This window comes from Falco naumanni, unplaced genomic scaffold (genome assembly GCF_017639655.2).
Source record: "Falco naumanni isolate bFalNau1 unplaced genomic scaffold, bFalNau1.pat scaffold_70_arrow_pat_ctg1, whole genome shotgun sequence".
Taxonomy (NCBI): Eukaryota; Metazoa; Chordata; class Aves; order Falconiformes; family Falconidae; genus Falco; species Falco naumanni.
Genome location: NW_024427562.1, coordinates 30,395 through 55,669, shown reverse-complemented (window position 1 = coordinate 55,669; position 25,275 = coordinate 30,395). Strand labels below are relative to the sequence as shown.

At 57.9% G+C, this 25,275-nt stretch overlaps 2 protein-coding genes and 1 long non-coding RNA gene across 3 annotated transcripts; all 3 read left to right on the top strand.

The window, feature by feature from the left end:
* Positions 1–4,672: 4,672 nt before the first annotated feature.
* LOC121082322 (metalloproteinase inhibitor 2-like) lies at positions 4,673–5,730 on the top strand (the record flags this gene model as incomplete). The annotated part of the gene is made up of 4 exons (XM_040581669.1): positions 4,673–4,786; positions 4,871–4,979; positions 5,329–5,529; positions 5,720–5,730. Coding segments are annotated over 4 exons (435 nt in total), but the record flags the coding sequence as incomplete, so codon positions are not given.
* Positions 5,731–5,873: 143 nt separating this feature from the next.
* LOC121082321 (ubiquitin carboxyl-terminal hydrolase 36-like) lies at positions 5,874–14,076 on the top strand. The gene is made up of 13 exons (XM_040581667.1): positions 5,874–6,263; positions 6,356–6,577; positions 7,338–7,448; positions 7,703–7,802; positions 8,439–8,506; positions 8,926–8,996; positions 9,405–9,487; positions 9,820–9,931; positions 10,231–10,371; positions 10,691–10,791; positions 11,084–11,222; positions 11,491–12,171; positions 13,972–14,076. Exons 1-13 carry the CDS (start codon positions 6,011–6,013, stop codon positions 13,984–13,986), a joined length of 2,097 nt encoding a protein of 698 aa, XP_040437601.1. The 5' UTR covers positions 5,874–6,010; the 3' UTR covers positions 13,987–14,076.
* An 8,623-nt stretch (positions 14,077–22,699) lies between these two features.
* On the top strand, positions 22,700–23,473 carry LOC121082320. Its single transcript, XR_005825978.1, has 3 exons — positions 22,700–22,724; positions 23,002–23,104; positions 23,421–23,473. It is a non-coding gene; the product is annotated as an uncharacterized LOC121082320 (long non-coding RNA).
* Positions 23,474–25,275: the final 1,802 nt, after the last annotated feature.

Sequence of the window (25,275 nt, the reverse complement as noted above, 5' to 3'; positions counted from 1 at the left end):
TTTTGCTGGATCCCTGGCTCTGCCAGCCTCAAGCAGAGTTGGAGTGACCCCAAGGCTGCCCCTGCTGTGGGGATGGGTGCCCAGGCTGGTGGTGCTGGGTGGGCAGTGGGCAGTGCTGGCACTGGCAGCTGGCCCCTTTGCTCAGCCGGCTGCCAGCAGCCCCAGAGAAGGGAGCTTTGTTCCCTGGCCATTCAGCCCAGCAGCGGCCCCCACGCTCTGCGGGCACCAGCGCTTCCTGGGCAGCTGCAGGCGGGTGCTGGTGGGGCCATACAGTGGGTTTTGGGGTGGGATGGTGGAGGAAGGGGCAGCCGTTTGGCATGTCTCTGGCCGGGAGGGGAGTCCCAGAGCAGAGGCTCCTTGTGCTGCCCCTCAGCCCGTGGGGCACACGCAGGCAGGCACAGCGCTTTCCAGCAGCTCGCTCAAGCTGGGTTGGGCAAAGGCAGGACCTACCTTGGCTGCAGCTTCTCTTCTTGGCAGGTCTCATCAAGGCAGGTCACCACTTCCAAACCGCCTTTTCTTCTTCCCCAGAGAGGACCTGGGGCTGCAGCATCTCCCTGCCAGCTGCCCATGGTGGCTCCTGCTGCGATGGTAACTGTCTGCAGCAGGAGCCTCACTTAGCAGTATGAAACACACAGGGTGCAGCCCCTGAGCTGGGGCAGCCGTGTGGCAGGGGCCGGAGATGACAGCATCCCACTGGCTGGCAAGCACAGAGGGACATCCCAGTGGGTTTGTGGCACTGGGTGACTCTCTTTGCCCCCAGCTTTGCTCCTGGAGCTGCACTGCAGCCCCAGTCTGTCCCAGCTGGTTGTGTGCTTGTCGCACAGCCAGAGGGAGTGGTACAGGGTCAGCTGGGCCCCAGCACAGGGCCCTTCCTTGTGGCACTGTTGCCCACTGCAGTGTGGGGACCACTCTACTGTGGGATGCCCAGGACTCCCCGGCCGCTCTGCCCCGGCCAGCCCTGGCTGGTCAGGGTGGGAGGTCACCAGCTCCCCGTGGACCCCCACCTATCTGCAGCTGGGGGCAGACAACCCTCTCCCTGCTTACCCTTGTGCCTGTTCCTGGATCCTGCCTTGGGCAGGAGGATGAGGCAGCAGGGAGCAGTGCTGGAAGGTGGCTGTGGGCCATGCCAGGGCAGCTGCAGCCAGCTGGGGGGTTATCGAAAGCTCTTGGAACAGCCCCCAGCCCTGAGTCCCCCAGGGTGGCAGGCACAAGGGCAGCCCCGCTCAGCGGGCACGGACTAGGGGGCTCCGAAGGCCCCAGCTGTGAGTGCAGCCCTTGTCATGCATCAGCTTCTGTGCGGAGTTAAAAGGCGAACGCTGGCGTTTCTCCCAGTGCAGAGGCAGGAAGAGGCCAGCCGGCAGCCTCGGCGTGGGGGCGAGCTCTCCTGCCCTGCCAGGGTGGTGGGACCGACCCCTATGGCAGAGGGCCGCGAGAGAACTCGCTGCCTTGCCAGGGTCTGCCCTCAGAGGGCTCCAGGGTCCTCATTACAGGGTGGCCATGGCCTGCAGCCCAGGGGGCCAGCACAGGGGCTGTCACTGGTGGGGCTCCCGCAGTGCATCTTCTTGCCACAGCTTGTCCTGCCGGGGGAAGGAGCGTTCCCAGCATTGTCCTGATCAGACTCAGTTGTCCAGTGCTGGTGGTGTGCTGTGCCTGCCGTGTGCCTTGGGAGAGCCTCAGCTCAGCTTCGCAGAGGGTGTGGGCTCCTGCTGCTGATGGCTCTCCAGGCTGGTGGCAGGAGTGGTGGCATTTGGGGAGGGCTGAGTGCCGGCCTCTGACTGAGTACCTGGGGCCTTCCTCCATCCCTCAGCCCTGCCTCCTCATCCCAGGGCTCTCAGCGGGGCTCTCCTCTGGGGCTCTCCTCCGCAATCCCTGCAGCTTGCCCTCCTCACTGCTCTGGTTCCTGGCTGGCACAGAGCAGCTTGGCTGCGCTGCTGGGGTCTTGGCGGGGAAAGCGCAGCGCAGCCATCCCCTCCACAAAGCCGCACTGTTCAGAACAAATCCGCCTAGAATTGGGCTGCATTTTTGTCAAGTGATTCATCAGCACGTGAATGGAAAAGGCTGGAGCCCCTGAACCAGTAACCGTTCCCTGCGCTTGGAGCCACTGCACCGGAGTCGGGTGCGCGCTCTCCAGCTTGGTTGCACCCAAGTTACACCGCAGATGTGCGCAGAGCAGCGAAGGGCCTGGCATGTGGGGGCACACAGCAGCTGGGTCGGGGGGCGAGGGGTGGCCTGTGCCAGCGGTGACCCAGGCATGCTGCTGGCAGAGGAGCAGGCGCTGGCAGCGGGCAGGGACTGAGTCTGCACGTGGCAAGCTGAGCTCCTGCAGCCTGGGTTGGGGACTGGGATGGGGGGCTGTGCCGAGGGACTTGCCCTGCTGCCTACTGCAGGCCAGGAGGCTGGGGCTTCCTGCATGGCCAAGATGCTGCATGTGCTGCCAGTGTGCCAGGGCAGCCTGGCCCTTCCCCAGGGAAGGGGAGCAGGGCTGGGAAAGCCCTCGGTGCAGCCCTGGTACTGGTATGCGTTGCATCCCTCTGGCCTGCACCGAGTGAGTGCCCACATTGACCAGGGGTGTCTGTTTTTGAAAGTCTCTTCCCTGGCCCCTGGTCCTGCTGGTGGCCACCCTCCCTTTTCCAGAGTAAACTCAGCTGGCCCTTACCAGTGCCCATGTGGGGCTGTGCCCCCCTGACCTTCAGCTTAAATAGCCCATCCACATGCCCCCACGCCCCATTAGTATTTATAGAGCGTGGTCAGATTCCTTCTCCTTGCTGTGCCAAATGAAAGAAGGCAAGCTCATCTGTGCTGGGCTGGTGAGCCCTGCGTGTCCCCAGCTGCTCCCACCCCAGCACCTTTCGGGGGGGACACAAGCTAGATCTCCAGCTTGGCTGTTGCTTGCTCTTCTGCCACCCTGGCCAAAGCATGGACCCCATCCCGTACCCTGCAGCATGCACGGGGCTGGCAGGTCCCCCGAGAGATGGGGATCTGGCCTCCCCGTGGGATGGCAGTACCCCCAGCAGAGTGGAGAGCCCTGTGAGCCCCTGCCCTGCAGCCAGGCCCCCTCCTCAGCTCCAGCTGTGAGGGTGCTGAGCAGGAGCTGCAGCTTTGGGGATGCCACTGCCCCCTGTGCCATCAGCGTCCCCGGTGCTGCCTGGGGCCAGCCGGGAGCTCCCGTTCTCACGCTGATGGAGAGAACCAGGCAGGGCTGGGAGCCACAGCTCTCAGCACCGCAGCCCTGGCCTTGCATGCCTGTGTCGCTGCGTTCATCACAGGCAGCTGTAACCTGCGCAGCGCAGCACTGAACCAGCTGCCGTGTCCCGAGCCAGTGAGTAAGGGTGAGCTGGCTGCCTGCTTCCTGCCTGCCCTGCCCACCCCGAGTGCCCTGCAGGGCACTGCCACATGCAGAGCACTCACATGCTCGTTCATGTATTCCCAGGCTGTGCTGGCAGCTCACCACAGGGACCCTTCCACCGCAGAGCTGTCCCCAGGCTCCAGGGTGCTGTGACCTCAATGATCCTGGGGCACCCGACCTTGTCTCTTGGCACCAAGCACTGGAACTGCCCCAGGGCTGTGCAGAACCGGGAGGGCTTTTGCCTGTGGCTGGGCTGCTCCAGGGTGCTGGCTGGGGAACTTGCTGCCTCTCCTCACCGGGCTGTGTTTTTTCACTGCCCAGCCCTCGGTGTCCCCAGGTTATTTTTTCTGGCAGCAGGGGCAGGGATCGACACCCTGCAGCCCCCGGCCCCGAGAGGATGCGATGTTTGCACCTGCATGGTGTGAGGCTCCATGTGGCGGTAGCTGAGGTCTGGCGGGGAGCCAGCAGCCAGAGCATTGCCCCGTGGCAGCTGGGACCCTTCCCTGGTGGGACAGGGACCCCATGCTTCAGCTGTGGGGTGTGAAGGCAGCCTGGTCCAGGGACACCCACTCCCCTGGCATGGTGGTGCAGAGGGGCTGGCAGGGGTCTCGGGGCGTGCCAGAGACCCCAGCATGAGCTGCCTGTGCAGGCACTTGGTGAGCATCGCTGGTGCCCGTGCTGGCCGTGGCAGGCAGCCACGGGGATGCAGCTCCCACCTTCCTCTGCACCCGAAGGTGACCCTCCAAATAGCTCCCCCATGCCCTTTCCCCCTCCAGCCCTGCCAGGCCACACAGGCATTTGGCTGGGGCCCTCGTCAGAAACTGGTTTAATTAATGACAGTGGGACAAATACCGTGGTGCTCCCAGGACGCTGCTGGCAGGTTTTAGCTGACTCAGTGCCATCTGGGTGACAGGCACGAGCCCAGGCAGGGCCAGCCTGCACCCACAACGCTGACAGGAGCTGGGCAGAGACCAAGCCAGTGCTGGCCAAGTGCAACTGGTCCAGCACAGCTGGCAGTGGTGGGGCTGGGTGACCCTGGGGTGACCTTTCCTTATTGGCCACCGTGAGGGTGCTGCTGCAGTGCTACCCGTTGCTGTCCTGCACATGTCAGAGCCCTGTCCCTTCGGGGACAGCGTGTGACAACCAGCTCTGCGGGCAGCTGGATGTCTGTGGGGAGGACACTGGGGCTGGCTGCGGGTAGCCAGCCCCATGGAGGGTGGGACTCCCTGTGGGATGGGGAGGCTAAGTGGGACTGTCCAGCCAGGGCAGCACTGTGTGGTGCAGGCAACACCTCCAGTCCTTGGCCACCCCTGCTGACCTTGACACCCCTCCATTGCAGTGATCCGAGCAAAGGCTGTCTCTGCGAAAGAGGTGGATTCGGGGAATGATATATACGGGAATCCAATCAAACGAATCCAGTATGAAATCAAGCAGATCAAGGTAATGGGGCACTTTCAGGGCAGGAGACTGGGAGGGACGGGGCAGCCTCTGTACTGGCCACTCACCCCTGCTCCTTCTCGCCAGATGTTTAAGGGCCCTGACAAGGACATAGAGTTCATCTACACGGCTCCGTCCACTGCTGTGTGTGGCCGGCTGCTGGACACCGGCGGGAAGAAGGAGTATCTCATTGCAGGTGAGTGGCTGTGACAGAGGGCTCTTGGGGGTTTTTGGTGGCACTGATGGCCCTGCTGCCTCATGTGCTTCCCAAGATGCCTGTGACATGTGTGCCCACGTGTGTGTGTTGTATCCTGTCCTGCTTCCACCACCAGCCTTCCATGGACCCCCCCAGCTGTGGCAGAGGTGGCTGTGGGACAAGCCTTTGTTCCCTGGGGTCCACCAGGGACAGTATATGGCAAGAGTGGCTGGTTTGCAGTGGCCTCCAGCCCCCCAGGCTGGGCTGAGACCCGGGCACCCCAAACCAAAGTCGGGTGCCGGGGCGCCTGGAGGGGACCCTCTGATCGGTCTCTCTGGCCTCTCCCCAGGCAAGTCAGAGGGCAATGGCAAGATGCACATCACGCTCTGTGACTTGGTCTCCACCTGGGACTCACTGAGCCCGACCCAGAAGAAGAGCCTAAACCAGCGGTACCAGATGGGCTGCGAGTGCAAGGCGAGCAGCCGGGCTGCCCCAGAGCATGGGCTGCGCCCCACTCCCCACACCAATGGGGTCTGCAGCCCTGAGGCAGGCACGGGCTCTGCGGTGAGATGCTTTTCCCTGTCCTTCAAGGATGATACTGTTCAGGGGGCACAGCATGCAGCTAGGGATATGGGAAGGATGGCTGAGCCTCTGGCGCTCTCTGGCTGGGAACCGACCAGCCCTGGGACCCACACTCCCTCAGTCCCCCTGCATCAGTGTTACGTCCCTGTGCCCTGCAGGGAAAGGGTAGCCTGGCATCCCTGGTCCAGAGCTGGGGGGGTGGATGAAGCAGGGCTGTGGAGAATCACCAGTCACAGCTGCCCCATGCTGCTTCCTCCCACCCCAAGGAGCACCATCGGCGACGGCGGGGCCGATGGGGCCTGCAGGCAGCGCGGCGGCGGGGACCGGCCTGCGGCGGGCCTAGGCCGCGGCCGGTTGCGCCGGGAGCGAGGGGGAACGGGCCGGCGCCCTCCCGCTCATCCGCTTATCCGCCCGCCCAGTCCCCGCAGCCGGGGCCATCCGACCGCGCCATGACGATCCAGGGGAAGCTGAGGGAGGTGCTGAAGCAGAACCGGCGGAGGCCGAGCGAGGATGGGGATCTGGGCCAGCTGCTGGCCGCCTCGGCCAAGAGGGTGCTGCTGGAGAAAGTCGAGCTTGAACCTGCCAGCCGCGACTTCTCCAGCCAGCTGGAGCTGCTGCGCGGGAAGTACGTGGTGCTCAACGGCGGGGCCGCGGCCGCCGACCACCACGGCAGCCCGGAGAAGACGCCACCCAGCAAGCGGGGTAGGTAGAGAGGGTGAGGGAGCCCTCCTCGCGTCTACGTCCCTGCTGCTCACCACCTCTCTCTCCGCTGCTCACCACCTCTCTCCCTGTAGGCAGGGACGATACCCCAGAAGACCAGGGGGACGGGATCCCCATGCCCCAGAAGGTGCTCTTCCCGATGGAGCGGCTCTCCATGAAGTGGGAGCAGAACTACCGCGTCGGTGCCGGACTGTGCAACCTAGGGAACACCTGCTTCCTGAACTCTGTTCTTCAGTGCCTGACCTACACACCACCGCTCACCAACTACCTGCTCTCCAAGGAGCACTCCCACAACTGTGAGTGGGGAGGCCTGGCTCAGTGGGCAGCAGGGCCAGGGCAGCTGCATGGGCAGGGCAAGGAGTGCCTGCCTGTCCTGCTCCCAGTGCTGGGCTCGGCAGCTCTGCACATGGCTCTAGCCGGGGGTGTGTGGGTGTCAGGATGCGCCTTCTCTACTCCCTGCTGCCTGTTTCTCCATCAAGAGCATACAGCTCGCTTTTCCTGGCCGTAGTGGTGTTCCTGAGTTCCTTGTGTCTGGGGAGGCTTTGTTTCTGCTGCATGTGGGCAGGACTAAGATGGGTCCAATGTGGTCCGTTGGCTTCCTGGGGACTGAGCTGGGGGTCCCAAACAGCCCCTGGCTGTGGGGACTGCATGAAAGTAGGGCAGCAGGTGCCCTTTCTGGGTGGCTTTGAAAGGGAGTCCAGTGGGCACAGCTCCAAGCTGTGACCACAAGGAGCATCACGGGCCTTGCAGCCTCATCCATAGGGCTCTGGTGGGATCTGCCCCTCAGGGCTGACCTGTGGGGTCCAGTGAGTAGCTGTGACCTGTTTTCTATCCACATGGATGCTGTTCTGTCTGGGTGGGTTGCAGTGGCTGGGACTGTGCCAGCCATGGTCTCTGTGTGCCCAGGGTGCCCCAAAGCTATACTGTAGCACAGAGCTCATAGGGACAGCTAAGCGTGGCTGAGCTGTGTTGGGCCAGAGATCCCCTGTCCCCTGTCCTGCCTCCAGCTCTCCTGGATTTGACCCTAACATCCTGTTTTCTCCTCTTCTGCTCCAGGTCACCAAGAAGGCTTTTGCATGATGTGCGTTATGCAGAGCCATGTGATCCAGGCTTTTACCAACAGTGGCAACGTAATAAAGCCAGTGTCCTTCATCCAAAACCTCAAGAGTAAGGATGGCTCCCCTCCCTTCCTGTAGCCATGCAGGAGAGCAGGGACTAATGCGGGAGCAGAACCTTTGAGACTGCCAGGGGCTTATGACTTCCTGGGCTATGTAGGGGCTTCCCCCATATCCAGCATAAGTCTGATGTCTGGTTTGGGTTGAGGGGGCTCAAACCCCGGAGTTCCTGTCTCAGGGGAGGGAGGGAGGGCAGGCTGCTTCTGTTGCAGCACATGCTGAGGCTGATTCCTCCATTTTTTGCAGATTTTACCCAGAACATCTTTGGCAGGCAGGAGGATGCGCATGAGTTCCTGCGTTACACCATTGATGCCATGCAGAACGCCTGCCTGAATGGCTGTACCAAGTATGTGAGGCTTCTGGCCCATCACTGCTCTCTGCTGTCCCTTCGCTTGTCCCCTGTACCCATGTGAGGGGTCTTTGGGGTGAATGTGTCCCCCAGGTTAGACTTGTAGAGGGAGGTACTGACTCCAGGGGCCTCGGGTGGTTGGCCCAACTCTGCCCCTCTCTGACACAGCTCTGGACTGTTGTCTGCTTTCTCCTGACTCCTCTATGCCAGTATAGCTGTGGTCCTGTCCCCAAGTTCTGAGGCTGCTATGGGTCTGGATCTTTTCCCAATTGCCAAGGAATCCAGGCCTGCTTGCTAGTTCAGCCCCAGCGCTGTGGCTGTGGGTGAGCAGCTTTCCCCTCGGCTCTCTGTCCCAGGAAATTTTCGTTGCCTCTCTCTGCAGTGCCTAGCTCTGAGCTCTGCCCCAGGGTTTCTGCTCCTTCTAGAGGAGGGTGTGCATCAGAGCCTGGTGCCACCCTTTCAGTTTTGGCACTGGGAGAGCAAACTGGCAGAGCAACTTCTCTCTGCCCCTGGAGTTCTGCAGCCCGTCTGCTAGCTGGAGCACGCAGGGGAGCTGTCCCGAGGACACAGTGGTGGCCCGCGGGGGTGGCTGGTGTGAAGGGGTGGTGTGAGATCCAATGCTGCTGTCTCTAGGTTGGATCGCCAGACCCAGGCCACGACACTGATTCACCAGATCTATGGTGGTTACCTGCGGTTCTGTGGTGAGTGCTGGCTTCCAGGTCCTGGGCCTGTGACTCCCAGGGGTGCTCTTTCTCTCAGAGCCAGGCTTAGCAGTTTTCCCAAAATATTTTTACTGCATGTGCAAATTATCCAGAGCTGCAGCTGGTCAGTCTTGTGGGTCGTGACCCCTGTTGTGGTGGTGGAAAAAGCTGCTGTCTGAGGGTCTCTGGCTCATTGCCACCAGAAAAGGGACCTGTGTTGCCAGCTGTGTAGCAATACTTGCAGTCCTAGCACGTAGTGGAATTGCCAGCCTTCCTCTTTGTCAGGCGGTGAATCCTGGTGCTCACATCCCAGAGCCCAAACTCAGAGAGGAGTAACACTGCAACTGCCTGTGCTATGCTGGGGTGGTGGTGGGTGCAAGTGTTGTGCCAGGGTGTGCTCATTGCTCTTTCTTTTGCAGTGAGGTGCTTGGAGTGCAAGAGCGTGTCGGACACCTATGAACCTTTCCTGGACTTGTCGCTGGAGATCATGGTACTGCAGCAGGGCTGAGGACGGGGAGGAGCTCTGCTCTCATGGGAGATATTCCTGCAATTGCATCGTTACTGCTCTCGAGGCTCCTTAACCTGCCAGCATCAAGGCATGGTGCAGACAAGAGGGGAAGCAGCTTCTGTTGTGCTGCCTTCTCTGGCAGAGCAGTGCCCGTCGCCTGAGTGTGGACCATGACTCCTCTGTTGAGGCTCTATGGTGTTGGGGTGCAGCGCAGCCATCCCTCCTAGCATGCTGGGCAGTGCCTAGCTGGTGGCGGGTTCATGAGTTTGGTGTAGTCTGTGACCCTGTGCTTGTGCTCTGTGTTACCTCTTGGAGCCAGTGTCTCAGCAGGGATCTGGGCTGTCATGTGGACAGGCCACTTGTGCCCTGACCTCTCCTCTGCCCTTGCAGGAAGTCACAGACATAACGCGGGCGCTAGAGCTGTATGTGCAGCCAGACGTGCTGGGTGGGGAGAATGCCTACATGTGTGACAAGTGAGTGTGTAGGGCTGTGGGTGGGAAGGGTCCTGTGGGTCTGCTGGTGGGAAGAAGGTGGAAAGCCTGCTGCAGCAGGGAAGGGCTTCTCTACCTGCTTCTAGCTAAACTGTGAGGTATGTGGCCATGAAAGCCTGTGATGAAGCCTGCCACTCCTCCATGCCAGTCCGCCCATGAGGAACACCTGGGCCAGAAGACATGGCTGTGGGCAGGTGCCCTGGAGCGGTGCCTGGTGTCAGCAGGGTCATTTCTGTGGGGTTTGTGGTTTGGCCAGGGCTGGCAATCATTTGGGTGGTAGAACAGCTTGAATAGCTCGAGCTCTTTCTGTGCAGATGCAAGAAGAAAGTGTTGGCCAGCAAACAACTCACCATCCACCGTCCTTCCAATGTTCTCACAATCTCCCTGAAACGCTTTGCGGATTTTCATGGAGTCAAAATCACCAAGGTGAGTGTTCGGCAATCCAGAGCTTGGGCTGTCTCTTGGCCGGAGGCCCTGCTGCCCAGAGCAGGGTGGGAGGTAGTCCTGTGTGCAGTGCAAGCTCTGCCACTGTTCTGCAGCCCTTCCCCAGCTGTGCAGTGCAGTGGGAGTTTGCCTCATCTTGGCATCTTCCTCACAGTGATCTCTGCCTGGGAGAGCAGGTCCCCCTCCCTTGAGAGATGGGACTCACAGGACAGCTGAGCTGCTCTTGCTGTAGCAAGAAAGCTGTCTGCTGTGCAGGCTCCTGAGGCACCTTCTCCTTGCAGGATGTGGAGTACCCTGAGATCTTGAACATCCGTCCTTACCTGACTCAGAGCAACGGGCATCCTGTCTTGTACAAACTCTATGCAGTGCTGGTGCACTCTGGGTACAGCTGCCACTCAGGGCACTACTACTGCTACGTGAAGGTGAGCCCAGGGCGATCTCTTGGCACCCCCTCTGGGCTGTGGGCTGTGTGCACTCATGGGTCTCTGTAGTGCGCAGAAAGGAGGGTTCTCAGTAGGTGTGCACAGTGTGGAGCACTGGACTAGGGGGGTGGTGGGGGATACAGGCTGTGCTCTGCTGCAGGAAGCATGGAGCTCTGCTCTCGCAGAGCCCCCTTGCCTGCCCTGGGCCATCTGTGGATTTTGGGGAGAGAAGCTCTGGCAACAGACACTGTACCTGCTGCTCTTCAGGCCACAGGGGTCCTCGGACACAGCCCCGACCCTGTTCTCTCTTCTTCCACAGGCTAGCAATGGGCAGTGGTATCAAATGAACGATAACCTGGTCCGCAGCAGCAACATCCAAGTGGTCCTCAACCAGCAGGCCTACTTGCTGTTCTACCTGAGGTGAGAGCGCCCCCTGCCGCCCAGCCCCTCTAACCCCCGCTCAGCATTTGGGAGGGGGCCGGTAGCATGTGCGTGGGGGTAGAAAGGAGCTTGGCCCAAGCAGCCGCAATGCCCATGTACATGCTCTGACTCGGAGGAGGGTGGCAGGGAGAGGTCCAGTCCCTTGTCATGGTTTTGCTGTATGACCGCGCCTCCTCAGAGCTTCTGGCTCCTGTTTCCTGTGCGCATCACGGATGAGCGTTCCAGTCGCTCAAACCCTTGCAGTTAACATGCACTTCTCTGCCTTGACCAGAACCCCGAATGCCAGCAAGAACCCAGAGTGGCCCATTGCCAAAGCTGTCTCCGCCCCGCGTGCCAACACTGGTGGCACCTCTGATAAGGTCAAGAAAAGCGTGACCAGTAAGCCCCTGTCTTCACCACTGATGAGAGAGGTGAGTCCTGAAAGCTGTCCTTGGCTAGTGCTCCCAGAAGCTGAGAGCTGCTGCCACTCTATGAGGGCAGGCAGACCACAGCTTTGCAGGGAGGTGGGTACACTGCTCTGGATGGGCAGGCACAAGGCAGGACGGTTTCCAGGAGGAATCCTGCTCAGCCAAGGGTCCCTGTGTGGGCCTGGGGAGGGACTGGGAGGGCAGTATCACTCTGTGTCCTTGGCTACTCGAATTCTCTCCTTGCTGAACTTCTCTCTTTCTTTTTGTCTAGAAACCAGATGTGCAGCCAGTGAAGAAGTGGCTAGGGCTGAAGGAGGTTGGAGTCCCTGTGGCTCGTGGCATGGTTAAGATGGGGCCAAAGCCATCAAACGGAACTGGTAGTCTGAAGCTGCGTGTTAGGTCCCCATCCCCCAAACTGCCCCATAAAGCCAACTCAGCGTTGCCAGGTGATGGGGCCCATAGGTTCAAGAAGCCATGCTCCTTCCGGCAGCTGCTTCCCACACCCAAAGCAGTTCAGGGTTTCTGCAACACCAGCAATGCAAGCAGTGACAAAGTGGAGCTGTCCCAGCAGAGCTCCTCCAAGAGCAAGCAGCCACCTACCTCATCCAAGCTGCTGCTGGAGCCCAGACAGCAGCCCGGGGGCAGTGGGGACATTGCTGGGACCCAGCAGAGGGGCTCCTGTGCCAGCAGTGCTGCCAGCCCAGTGCATGGCACAGTGGAGGAGCAAGTCATAGGGTCCCAGGAAGGCAAGAGCAGAACTACCAGCTTCTGCACCTTTCAAGAAATGAACTGTGACACACGCCTCCCTGCTGGCCCTGGTGCTGAGCCAGCTGTCCCTGAAGACTCCAAGACAGCAAAACTGAAATCCTGCCCATTGACCATCACTGCTCTGGAGCCAGGCAGCACCACATCACCACCACCTGCCAAGAAGCTGGCGCTCTCTCCCAAAAAGGTGAGTCTGAGCCCCTGCCTGGAGACTTCTGTAGGTGCCTCATGCCTTCTGAACAGGGGCTTGTTTTGGAGGCAAGTACAGAGCTAATACTGGCTGTCTTGCTAAGCTGGAGGTAGGTGGGGAGAGCCCCTCAGCCCCAGGGCTGTAGCAGTTGCTCTGCCTTCCGTCAAGGACCTGTCAGTTTTTCAGGCCCTGTCAGCAAGAAGGCTGGAGGGGCACAAGAAATTGGGAGGGCACACAGCCAGGACAGGTGACCTGAACTGGCCAAAGGAATATTCCATACCATTGAACGTCATGCTGAGTATATAAGCCGGGGGAAGAAGCAGGGGGAGACGTTTGGCATTATGGCATTTGTCCTCCCGAGTAACCATTAGTAACCATTACGCATGACGGAGCCCTGCTTTCGTGGAGATGGCTGAGCGCCTGCCTGCCGATGGGAAGTAGCGAATGGATTCCTTGTTTTGCTTTGCTTGCGTGCGCAGCTTCTACTTTACGTATTAAACTGTCTTTATCTCAGCCCACCAGTTTTCTCACTTTTACTCTTCCGGCTCTCTCTCCCATCCCACTGGGGGGTACTGAGCAAACGGTTGTGTGGGGCTTAGTTGCTGGCTGGGGTTAAACCACGACACGCTGGCTGGCACTAGTTCATGAAATGTCTTTGATGCTGAATCACCCCAGCACCTTCGGCTGGATGAGATACAACCATGCTCTTCCTTAAGAAGCTGGCGTTTGTAACAGAGGCATGAAAGAGATTATTTGCATGGTCCCTAGAGTCTGAATGAGGTGGCAGATATCCCATCCCTGCCTCCTTCACCTTTCTAGGCTTCTAACATGGTGACAAGCAACAATGAGTTAGCGGTGTGGACTTCAAATGACTGTCGGTTCATCTCAGAGTTACACACAGAAACAACATTATTTTAAGCAGTCCTATTTCTGTTACGATCAAAGGCATTCCTGTTAACTCTCTCTATACAACACCTGTAAACACACAGTTGCTGTGGAACTGATATTCTTATCTTTCATGTATGTCATTTCTTGGCTGTAACATTACATCAGTGCTTACTGCAAAACTGCTGACATGCCTTGAGCTGTCACAGCAGCATGAGGAAGGCAGTGACAGTTGCTGCGTGCAACAGTATGTGCTAGTCAGGGCTTTTAAAAACTGTAATTAATGTCTGCCTATGAAATCAAACAAAGCTTGCATTATTTGCTGCAGCACCTTTACTTGTTCACACGAGATTTTTCAAACTTAGTGTGAACGCCAGGGGCATGCTTCTGCTCTCCACTTCTTGGGAATTCTTCATCTAGAGAGTGCAAACAGTATGGAGTTATCAGCAGGACTGAAAAAGCCAAGATGAGCTTGGTGTTAAATAGCAGAATGGGGGACACACGATGTGGCGGGCTGACCCTGGCTGGCCACAGCCTGACTGCACAGCAGGGCCAGCCCTGGGACATCTCTCATCAGTGACTGCATTGCTCTCCAGCGGGAGCGGAGATGTCTCTACAACGTGGGACCAGCTCCCCCACACTCAGACAGCAGGGAAGAGTTTAAAGCACAGGCACAGGGCCAGGCAGGGAGAGGTCACCATTCCTGAGCCTTGGGGTCCCTGCCGGAAGGTACCGTGCAGACAAGGTGATGCTCACAGCCACCGCAGGTGCCAGAGCCCTCCCCACCACGCAGGGAAGAGCTCAACTGTGCTCCTTGGGCTGGGCCAGCAACCAGCAGGGTCAAAAGGACATTTCCTTGCTTTATCCAGCTGCCTTTTCATCCCTTTCGGTTTGCCCTCTCTTCTCTTTCAGACAGTATCTTGCTGAACCAGACAAGGGGAAGGCAAAAGACCGAGGGGGCACCTTTGCTGCTGGATCCCAGTTTGGACAGGCAGGGGACAAGGGGTACTATAGCTGGTAAGAAGCAATAGCCTGGTGTGCTGGCAGCTGGTGCTGCCCCGGCAGCTGCTCCACCACATCGTTACAGGAGTGGGAAACAATGAAACTGCTAACCTGGAGTGACAGCGGCAGTTTTTCAAAATTCTCTTCTAATTGTGCCTTTTCCAGATGGTGAGCAGCATTCAGTTCTGGGGAAGATGCACAGACATGACACTGCTAGGTGAAGCCCAGCAAACCACGGTCCGGGAGTGCAGACACTGTGAGCCAAGCGCAATTCACGATGCAGTTCTAGGGCATGGAGGCCGAGTTGGAAACTGATAGTAATATGCCCTGCGACCTTAGGTGAATTCCTTTGAGGATCAGGATTTCCTCATCTTTCACTGGTTGCAGGTATCTCTATATCTATGTGACCAGATTCTGATTTTTCAGAACTGCACAGAATTCCTGGCTCCCAGGGCTCTGATCTGAAAAGGGTCACTTTGACCCAGCTCAGGGTGAGTATCCCCAAATCAAAGATTTTTAAATTTTTGAATTAGATATATTTAAAAGCTTGGGTTGCAAGTTCTTTGGGGAGAGTGAGATGGGGGCCACCAACTCAGGATGCAAAAATATAGATGACAGTGCTTCTCCAGGAGCTGTGGCAGATGACCTGGGAGATTCATTCCGTTAGTGAGACAGACAGAGTCTGAAGGCAGAAAAGTCCTCCATTTATATTACACGATCAAAGGTTTCACTACTAGGACAACTCACCCTGGACTTAGTAACAACCAAAAGTTTAATAACCAAAGTGGAATAAAGTTTGATCTCCAAACCAGTGACATCAAACTGTCACTCAGCACAGCAGTAGCACCTAGCTTTTTAGGATACAGGCGCTCTATTTTTTGTGTCTTTACCCTCAGTCCCATGGGGTTCTGCCTTCTGACCATTGCTCACTAGCCACAATAACAGCAGCAATAACACTCATGCTCTAGCGCTCTCCTTACAGCGCACTAGCCCGCAGCTGCTGCAGCGCCTTCTCCATGCACAGGAGGGCATTTCATAGCCACGCCTGGACCAGGGAGCACAAACCGGCCACCAGACCCTTGCTAACCCACAGCCAAGTTTTATCATCAGAGAACACCCACACAAATGGAAGGGCAAGGATATCCTCAAGCAGGGAAGAGGAGCCTTTTATTATTTGCAAAACTGTGTATGTTGATTTAGAAATGGTATGCTAGATACCATCTCTGCCTACAGGAGAGGGGAGTAAACTGTTCTTAGTTCACATTATGCTCCAGACCGTGTCTCTAATTAACGCAGTGCAAAGCTAAGCAGTATGGCTCGATTTAGGGAATGTTGTGGGAAAACCTAATAAAGCTATTTAAAAATTAGACCCTTAAACTTATGTGTAAAGCAAAAGAGAGAGACCGTACAGGTAACTGTTAAACGACAGCTAAAGCATGTACAAAGACATGTATTTAGATACTGAACTGGTAGGGAGGAAACAGCTCTGTCTGCAGCGTCAAATCCCACGGGAAAATGTAACACAAAATAAAGACAGCAGTGCTGAGGGGCAGATTTGCACTAGCTTTGGTCTATCAGCATGGACAGACTTTAGCTACTGAAAACAATGAGTCTTGTTTTTAGAAGCAGTGTAGTAGGCATTTAAGCACCTAAATTCAGAGACGTTCGGTGAGCTCCAGCCTCCTGAGCACCCAAGGATAAGGCTCTTGAGAACAGTCTGTGTGTGACATGAGGTGGAGTTTGGACTCTAGGTTTAGTGTTCCATGGAGAAAGCCTTATCTTTGGCCCAAAGATCTCTCAGGTAGTCTCAGTTCCAAGTCAGATGCTGTACATGCTGCACGTACCTCTCCTCCTTCCCTAGCGTGAACCTGATGTGAACCTGGTGGTCCACCCCCCATGAAAGTACTAGACCAACACAGATTTTCTGTATCATCTATTCTGGAAGAAGACAATCCAAGCTCACACAATCTAGAGCACGAATTCCTGCTCTGGAACAGCTCTGTAGCCATTGGGCTGTCTTTGGCTTACTTTGAATCTTGCAGGCTCTCTCCTCCAGCAGTTCTTCCATAATGGTTCTGTGGTTAGCTTCCAACCATAACATTGCAGCTCTACGTGCAGCTATGCACGAGAAAACTCGTTTTGCTTCTGGTTTATGTTTCAAAAGCTTCTTGCAAAATTTAATAAATAGCTGTTGGACTGAGATTTCCTCCCCCTCCAACTTTTAGTGAAGTTTTCCTGTAGCTATAAACTAAGAAATGCCTACTGTGTGCTCTCACGAGTGGCTGTTGGAAAATGCACTCGGTAGCACTTCTCTTTTTCTGTCATGGATCTCCTGTTGTAGAAGCTGTAGCACAGACTTCTTTAATTTACAAAATGAAATTACTTGGGGACGAACTTTACCCTGATCCAGCAATTTACATTTACCCTCTGGCAAAGGAGCGGGTGGATTCCTTTCCCCTGCTCTCTAGCTGTCAAGCAATCATTTTTCCAGTCTGAGCTAATTTTGGAGTTGATCCAATGGATAGGAGAGTTCTGCAGAAAGAAAACTGTTCCTCCCTCCTTCTTTTGATATTGTGGCTCTAGAAAAGTCATTTAGCCTAAATGCCTACATTGTAGAAGGCCAATGTGGCGTGAGAAGGCTTCCATCTATTACCCTCGTTTGATAAAATCCAAAGCTTGTAAAAGTTTTCCTTTACCCATCTTTCAATTTTTTCTTTTTCCTCCCCTCACCCCCTCTCCTCCAGGGAAGCTTATGCTAGAGGGAAGAAGGAAAGCCTCCCTTTTTACCAGAGGAGCCTTCCTTCTCCTCCTCAGACGATCCCATTCCAGAGGAGTTGTTATGTCCCATTTGTAAAGATGCGATGACGGATGCAGCAGTTATTCCCTGCTGTTTCTGTAATGGTATGCAGCCCGTGGCTCAGCACCTCCACATCACCTACAAAAAGGCAACACCCTGACACCAGGAGGGCCAGTTTTCCCTGCGGAGGGCGAGGAGCAGGGCGTCGTGCACCGAGAGCAGGGGCAGCTCCGGAGCACAGCACGGCAGAGCCAGGAACTGGCAGCCTGTGCTCGCCCCCAGGGCCGCGGAGCTGCCTGTCCTGTTGAGAATGTTATGCAGAGGCTTCTGTGATTGTATATTTACAGAAAAAAAAACCCAACCCAAAAAAAGGAAATAAAAAGCTTTTCTTTTTCTGGCTGTGTCCTTGGGTGTGATTGTAGAGTGGTCTGTGCATCCCTCTGCTCTGGCAGGGGTTAGAGAGGGGCGGTTTGGTGCCTGTTCATTAGTAGGCATTGGGTTGCAATCCAAGCTCCCGGACCCTTCTCCGCCACCTGAATAACGCTGCAAGAAGTAGCAGGGTCAGGAATGGATTTGCGTGGCAGGGACATACCCTGAAAACTGCAGCTCCTGCCTAATGAAACTCGGCTCAAATGTTTGGAGGGAGCACCTACAGCTTGCTCTGGGACCGGGAGACCTGTCACAGGACCCAGTTCTGATGGTGCCATCCAGCTGACTTGAGAGGACTTGGGGCCGTCCTGAAAGTCAGGACCAGACCTTGCCTAGCTTCAGTGCAGAGCAACACGAGAGTTTGGGTGAGAACTGCGAGCCAACAGACAGAAGAGAAACTGCCCACAGTGGGATTGATCTCGGCAGCTCTTTTTTTTCTAGCATGGGAGTGATGATGCAGCCTCTGACCTTTGTGAAATGTGTCCTGGAGTCCCTCCCCAGTGAGGGAGGCAAAGGTCTAGCACTGCCTCTGGCCCACGGCAGAGGTAGGGGAGAGTTCTGGACATGTCTCTCCATCAATTGTCTCCAAAGGCTTTCTGTGGTGGGTGTGTGGCTCTAGGGAAGGCCTGGGCCGTGATATTTCTTTTTCACAAACTTTCTGATGCCAACCATCTGGACAATGCATCTCTCTGGTGAGAAGGGGCTGAGAGAGATGGGACTCTTCAGCCTGCAGAAGAGAAGGCCCAGGGCACCTTCTCCATGTAGGTCACTATCTGAAGGCAGGGTGCAAAGAAGATGGAGCCTGGCTCTTTCCAGTGGTGCCCAGCATCCATGCGGCTCAGGGTGACCTTCCTTCAACAGGGGCTGGCACCAGGTGGCCCCCGGAGGACTCTGCCAGCCCCAACCACTGCACCAGCGTGTGATGCTGGCACAACTACCAGCAGCAGCAGGGACCACCTGAAAGGGGCCTGAGCAGACACGGAGGTGTGAAGCAACGCTGCCGGAGGGGCTTTGCATCACAGGGTCTGTCTCTGAGGCTGGGCGAGCGCCTGGGTGCGCCTGCAGGTGCACCCCTGAGACCACTGTGATGTCACCAGAGGGTCACAGTCACCCCTTGACTTCACTTGGGCTGCGCAGCAACACTGCCAGCGTCACGTACTGCCAGCGTTGTGCGAGACGTGGAGTCCTGTGGGCAGCACCCAAGCCATCGAGACCTGCCACAGCACACCGGACGTTGAGAGCTGCCAGCAGCTGAGGAGCCAGAGTCCTGCCCGTGGAACCCGAGCCTTCACGACCCACCAGCAGCACCCGAGCCTTCGAGTCCTGCCGGCGGCACCCATCCAGCCCTGCCAGTGGCAGGTGAGATAGCAAGTGCCGCCAGCAGCTGACAGGGCACCAACTTCCAGCACCAGCGATGGAGGCGTCCAGGCATGAGCCAGCAGCACTGGGAGCCGCCAGGATCTCCCGGCGGGAGGACACCTGCCCCATCTGCTTGGGTCCCCTTGAGGGCCCCGCTGCTGTGGATCCGTGCTGGCATGCGTTCTGCCACGCTTGCATCCAGCACTGGGCTGACACCACCGTCGCTGCCACCTGCCCCATCTGCCGGGGGCGCATCGTGGCCATCCGCCGCCTGCAGGGACAGGTGGACCACAATGGGGCAGCCCGCCATCATCACGGCCGGCTCCATCCTCAAGTAGAGCTGTGGCGGTGGCAGGGGTGGCGGCAGCGGCAGCAGCAGCGGGGCCCCGGAGGTCCCAGGCGCCGGAGGCTCTCTGACGACCGTGGGGAGCGCAGGCCCCCCGTGCCCCGCCAGCGTGTCCGCAGCATGTCCAGCCCACAGGACAGAGACTGCAGCCCCCTCCGCCGCTTGCCGGACATCAGCGAAGATCTGCAGTGGCTGCGCAGGTTGTTGGAGGATGAGCCGGGCTCAGGGGACCATGCGCACCGCCTCCCCTTGCCCCGCTACCGAGTGAGGCGGCCGGGCCCTCCAGGGCCCCCCTGAAATAAAAACACTGGGGATGCTGAGAGGGGCCACACCTGGTTTCTTCTGTGTCTGGTTGCTCATCGCTGCACAAGTCGGGGAGTGAGAGGGGTATGGCCCTGGGAACTGGGGAAGAGGCTGGCATATGGCTCAAGAACTGGGAGGGAGGGAGGAATGTGGGTGTCGGAACTGGGGGAGAGGGGCCACTACTGGCTTCTTCTCTGCTGCTTTGCTCATTGCTGCGGGGATGGGATGCATCCCCAGAAGGGGAAGGGGGAGTGCCCTGGGACTCTTGCCAGCAGATCCCCAAAGGGGCCAGTGCCTGCTGTCCTGAAGGCCAGGGCGAGGCAAGCAGCTGAGATGGGGGTTTCAGGGAGACCCTCCTCTCCTCTCCTGCCCCCACACCCCTGTGCTGCTGAGGGCTGGGGGAGGCCCTCCGGCTGGGGGAGGCAGCCCTGGCACAGCCGCCTGCCCAAGGGCAGCTGCCTGCGGGAGAAGCAGCCCCAGCTGGGATGTGCCTCACATTTTGGGGTCACTTCTCCAGGGAAACCCGCAGCCCTTCCCTGCTGCAGGGCAGCCCCACCAGCTGTGCTGCAGGGTGGCCTGTGGCCCTGCTGGGGGGGGGGGGGGCTGTGGCGGTTTTAACCCCCACTCGCAGCCTCTCCCCCCGGCAGGCTTTGGGGGGACACAGGTTCCCTAGGAGAGACCTGCCCGGGCTGCGGCACTTCCAAGAGCCTCGCTTGCTTTTCCGGGCATTCACGGGTGGTTCTGTCTGGGCTTCCTCCCATCCATGGCTGCCTGGCAGGGCTGGCGCTTGCTGTCAGCTCCACTCGCGGCTGACTGCTTCATGGCGTTTGACTTTTTTGTGTAGCGGCACTTTGCTGTTGACACAGCTGGATGGGCTACAGCCAGCTGCCAGTAAGACGGCACAGCTGGAGCTGGTGCGGCGTGCAGAGGTCACCGCTGGAATGCCAGCTGTCACACACAGAGGCAGTCGTCTTGGCTGACCAGCAGCTGAGAAAGACAGCAGTGCTGAACAAGCTCTCACAGGGAGTAGGTACCAGCATGTTCTTGCACCTGTTTGGTATTCTCTGATAACATGTGAACCAAGTGACCGGCTGCAAGGTTTGAAGGGGGACAAGTGAGGTGTGGCTCTGGGGAGAGAAGACACTACTTGGATTCCCGCAAATACAGTGCTGCCTCGTTCTGGACTCCAAGGCTCAATTTTGCAACCTAGTTTCTACACGCCATAAAAGCAACCCATAGATAACGGAGAGCACGAGTTTGTGCACATGCAGCCAGTGTCATAACCCTACTCCCTACACTCACTGACGCGCCAAAAGGTGTATGTGCCTACGCGAACAGCGCCGAACTCCATAAAGGCAGTCCTAACTGCCCTGCCTTCCCCTGCCTGTTTTAAGCTGTCGGCTTTCTCCTTTCCCCGGACCAGCTGTATCGCCTCCTTTCTGTAGCAAAAGTAATAAAGCCACTAAATACCTTCTCCAGGGGGGAGCAGTGCTGCTCCCAAGACGTACTTTTTTGGCTCTGCATGAGTGCAGAAGTGTTGGGTCAATTTTCTGACCACAGAAAGCAGGGAGCAGAACTTTTGTGCTGTGCCTCACATGGCTGCCCGGGCAGGGTGAGAAGCAGCAAGAGAATTCCTGCCTGGCACCTTCTCCAGGAGAGCACTGCTGCACTTTGCCAACGTGTTTTGGGGTTCTGCATGAGTGCAAAGGTGAGTGGCCAGTCTTCTCAGTACAGAGAGCTGGTAGCAGAACTTTTGCGGTGTGCCTTTCGATGGCTAGGAGGGCAGGGTAAGAAACAGCAAGAGAATTCTTCCGTGGCACCTTATGTGGCGGAGCTGTGGCTGGATATTTCAGTGGAGCATTTGGGCTCTGTACGAGTGCGAAAATGAGCTCTTAAATTTTTCAACACAGAAAACAGGTAGCCAAACTTTTGTGGTGTCCTGCACATAGGCACCAGGGCAAGGTGAGATCCAGCAAGAGAAAACCTTCTTGACACCTTCTCTGGGGGAGCTGTGGCTGGAGGTTTCCACGGAGCACTTGGGCTCTGTACGAATGCAAAAGGGAGCACTTAAATTTCTCAACACAGAAAGCAGGTAGCAAAACTTTTCTGATGTCTTTCACATGGCTACCAGGGCAGGGTGAAAACCAGGGTAAACAGGTCCAGCTCCCAGCCTTTACTCCTAAGAGAGATGCTCCAGGTCCCCTCATGTTTGGATCCATACACTGGACCTGCTCCAGTAGTTCCCCATCTCTCTTGAACTAGGAATTCCAGAACTGGATAGAGCACTCCAGATGCAGCCTCACCAGGCAGGGTAGAGGGCACCCCAGACAGCGCTGTAGACAGATTTTGTGCCTTTGTGCAAGGCACAGTTTGCAGCACCTGCAGTGCGTAAGGTCTGTCCCTTACTGGGAAACGATCAGCAGCAGCAGACGAGGCCGAGGGGACGGCACCTGGAATCTTAAAGCTGAAACTGGATGCCAAGAACATGAGCAAACGCTGCTGTCCTCAACAGCAGAGAGAAACACGACTGGGAAGCACAGCCCTGACAAGAAAAGAGGTTGCTGACAGTGGTGTCTCTGCTGCCCATGAGGGCCTTTGGTGGAGGTGAAGGTGATCACCAGGAACGATAAGGTGCTACTGACAGGCTCACTGTGAAAGTGGTTGGTGTGTTCATTGGCTGTGTCATCAATGGGGCGAGTACTGGCCAGTGGTGAGAAAAAACAGCAGTTTGAGGACGTAGTCACACGAGCGGAGACACTGGTGTGATGTGCACTGTGGATATATCAAGATGAAGTCCCCGGCGGTTGCACGAAACGTCGTGGATCACCTGAAGAAGACAAAGGCCAGCCCCATCGCTGTCCAGCTGATGGAGAAGCTCCTGCCCCTCTTTGTTGCGGTAAGGCTGATGGGGGAGCCCAAGCCTCGTGGGCAGGCAGGCGCTGGTCGGGGACAGCTACCTACAAGGACGCAAGTCCTACTCTGCTTCTCTCTGCCAGGGCTTCGGCGAGCTGAGAGAGCTCTCCATCAGCCTCTTCAGAGACCTAATGAAGACTGTGGTGAGGAAAAACAAGAGGCAGGTGAAGACAAAAGTGGAAATGGGCTTGTTCCCTCTCATCTTTCACATGAGCGACCAAATCCACAGCGTGGCCAAGGCACAGATTCCAAAGCTAAGCAGTGATGTAGGGATGAAAACCTGAGATGTTTGGGCCAGGGTACCTCCCAGCTTCCTAAGGGCAGGATGACCCCAGGAAGAAAGGAAAAGGCAGGGAGATGCCAGGTCTCCTTCCCCAGGCCGTGGTGCCACCTCCCAGTTTCTGCTGTTCTGCAGGCCTCCAGGGAAGCCCTCCTCGCTGCAGCAGAGCTCCTCAAGTGGAAAACGCTCAAAAACCTCTGCAGAGCCATCAGGCGTGGAGGATTGCAGAGTGCTTGGTGAGGACAACCCCTGGACGAGGGCTGCCCCACGGGTCTGCCCTGTGCGCTCTGCAGCTGTGCCTCACCTGCCCTGCTGCAGCCCGCAGCCCACAGCCTGGAGCTGCATCCTTGTTCCCTGTCCTCGAGAAGAGAGCCCCAAGGGCTCTTCTCCACACCCCTCTCCCCGCACCCAGCGGGAGGGAGGGCTCTGGGCAGCGGTGGGGGCTGGCAGGCGGGACTGCTCCGGCCAGCTGGGGAGGCTGTGTGACACCCCATACCCTTGTGCTCTCTCCAGCTACGGCGGGACAGGCGCAGGACCGAAGAGTACTTGAATCAGAGCCTGCCATACCTGGAGGATGCTCAGGCCACCTTGCGAGCAACGGCCGTCAGGTTCGTCGGTGAGCCACAGCCCCCAGGGTCCCGCTTTTGGCAGCCCAGCCCCAGTCCCGCCGCTGCACCGGCAGCAAGGAGCAGCCCTGTGGCTGCCAGAGCCTCGGCTGCCCCGTGCAGGGCCTTGGCCTCTCTCTCCCACCCTTGACCATGCAGGTGGGCTCGGGGGCTGCCTTGCTCAGTCCCACCGGCCTCAGCTACTGCTCTTCCCTGGGGTCAGCCCGGTGAGGGGGAGGAGGGCGTGCAGCCCAGCCAGCTGAGCTGGGGGCTGTGCTGCTGGGAGCACGCTGGGGAGTGGGGGGTCTGATGAAGCTCTGTCCCTAGGGCTTGCTGGGCAGCTCCTGAGGGACCAAAGGGAGGAGAAGCTGGCTGAGATCTGCAGCAGGGAGTAGGGAGCATGGGCTGGAGGGGATGCCTGGTGGTTTTCGCAGACACGGCAGTTCATCTCTGCTCCGTTTCTTTCCATCACAGCCCTTCAGGCCTTGGAGGAAGACAATGAACCCTCCATCTGCTCCCTGGCAGCTCAGACCACCTCCATCCTGAGCACTCCAAGGGTGCGGCAAACATCACGATGCACCCTGCAATCACTGTGCTGCTGGTGCTGCTAAGCCAGGCAGAGGTGCAGCTCTTCTCCAGAGAACGGCTGCAATTCAATAAAGCTGGAACAAGAAGCCTGAACCCAGGGTGTCTTTCCCAAGTAGAACTGACGGGCAGCGAGGAGAGGGCATGGGATGGGTGGTCCCAGCTCTGACCTCCCTGTAGTTCTCCGGGCACCCCAGCGACACCACAGTATCTGCTTTTACTGCACTGCCATGTCCCTGCACCATGATGCACTCAGGAAGGTTTCCATGCAGAGTACAGAGGTGCTAAGGGGGCCAGAGGGACCCTGCAGGGCTCCCTGAGGGACTGTGGGACAAACAGAGTGCCTGGGTCACCATGACTGCCTCGGGAGGGTTCCCAAGGTCTGGCTAGTTGAGCAACAGAAGGCTCTGGGGCATACCAGACACCTATGGAGGAGTGCCGTGGGGACTCAAGGGGAATGGTCGAGTCTAGGGGGGCAGGCCCCCAGTCCAGCGGGCTTCCTTTGAGTGCTTGAGGCTCTGCAGAGGGGTCTGGGGTGCAAGGAAGGTCTCAGGAGGCTAGTCCACCTGGGTGGACTAGCGCGAGCCTAAGACAGCTCCAGGGCAAAGACAGCTCCAGCGCACCCCAGGGTAGAGGGTGACCAGGGCCAGGTGGCCTCCGCAGCCATCAGGGACCTGGGCACAGGCACTGTCATGTGGGGAGGCAGGGAGCGTGGCATGGGCTTGTTGTGCTCATCGTCTCCCTGCCCCTTGGCAGTGCCTTGACGTTGCAGCTAGCCCAGGCACTGCCCCCCACCAGCGCAGGGACCCTCGCACAGCACTCCAGCTTAAGATCCCTGGCACCGGCTGCCCAGAGAGGCCTCTGGAGACGTTCCAGCACCACCTGCACAGGATTTTGTGCAACCTGCTCTAGCACAGCCTGCTTTTGCAGGGCGTTGGACTAGATAATCTCCAGAGGTTCCCTCCAACCCTGACCATCGTGTGATTCTGTGACTCCTGGCACTTTGGATGAGGAAGAAGAAGTCAGGATCTTCAGGCAACACAACACCTGACTGCCCTCCCAGTGCCTGCCCAAGAAACCTGCCAGTCCTCCCTAACAGAAGTTGGACCTCCACACGTGGGCTTGCAGATGTGCATGAGCACTGCAGGGCAACAGCCTTCTCTCTCTTCCCCATCCTCCACTGCAGGGCGAGTGCAGATGTTCTGTGGAGGGAGCACCAGCCTGCACAGGCCCTGCTGCCCTCCCTGTCATGCACTGGCCGTTCTACCCCGGGCTCCCTCTACTGTGTCCCACACCACTGGCCTGGTGTGATGGCAGAGCCAGTGGCACTGCCCGGCACTGCACCTTCCTGGTCCATCAGGGCAACCTGGGTGCCAGTGGGGAAGCTGGGAATCGCCCTTGGCCAGGGCCTCTCCCTGGAGCTGCCAGAGGAGGAATTCCTTGTGGATGGCAGGGATGCCAAAGCATGAGGAGTTCCCCATTGGATGGCAGGGGCAGGGCGTAGAGCCCCATCGATGTGCAGCCACCCCCAGCAGCCCCTCAGCCACGGCCACGGTCACACAGAACCTCACTGGGGAGCTCATCCACATCGTCCAGG

Excerpts from the sequence above, each read along its gene's own strand:
- LOC121082321 (XM_040581667.1), top strand. The coding sequence starts at position 6,011 with ATGACGATCCAGGGGAAGCTGAGGGAGGTGCTGAAGCAGAACCGGCGG. Across the intron at positions 6,578-7,337 it reads CAAGGAGCACTCCCACAACT|GTCACCAAGAAGGCTTTTGC; the intron begins GTGAGTGGGGAG and ends CTTCTGCTCCAG. Across the intron at positions 9,932-10,230 it reads ATGGAGTCAAAATCACCAAG|GATGTGGAGTACCCTGAGAT; the intron begins GTGAGTGTTCGG and ends TTCTCCTTGCAG.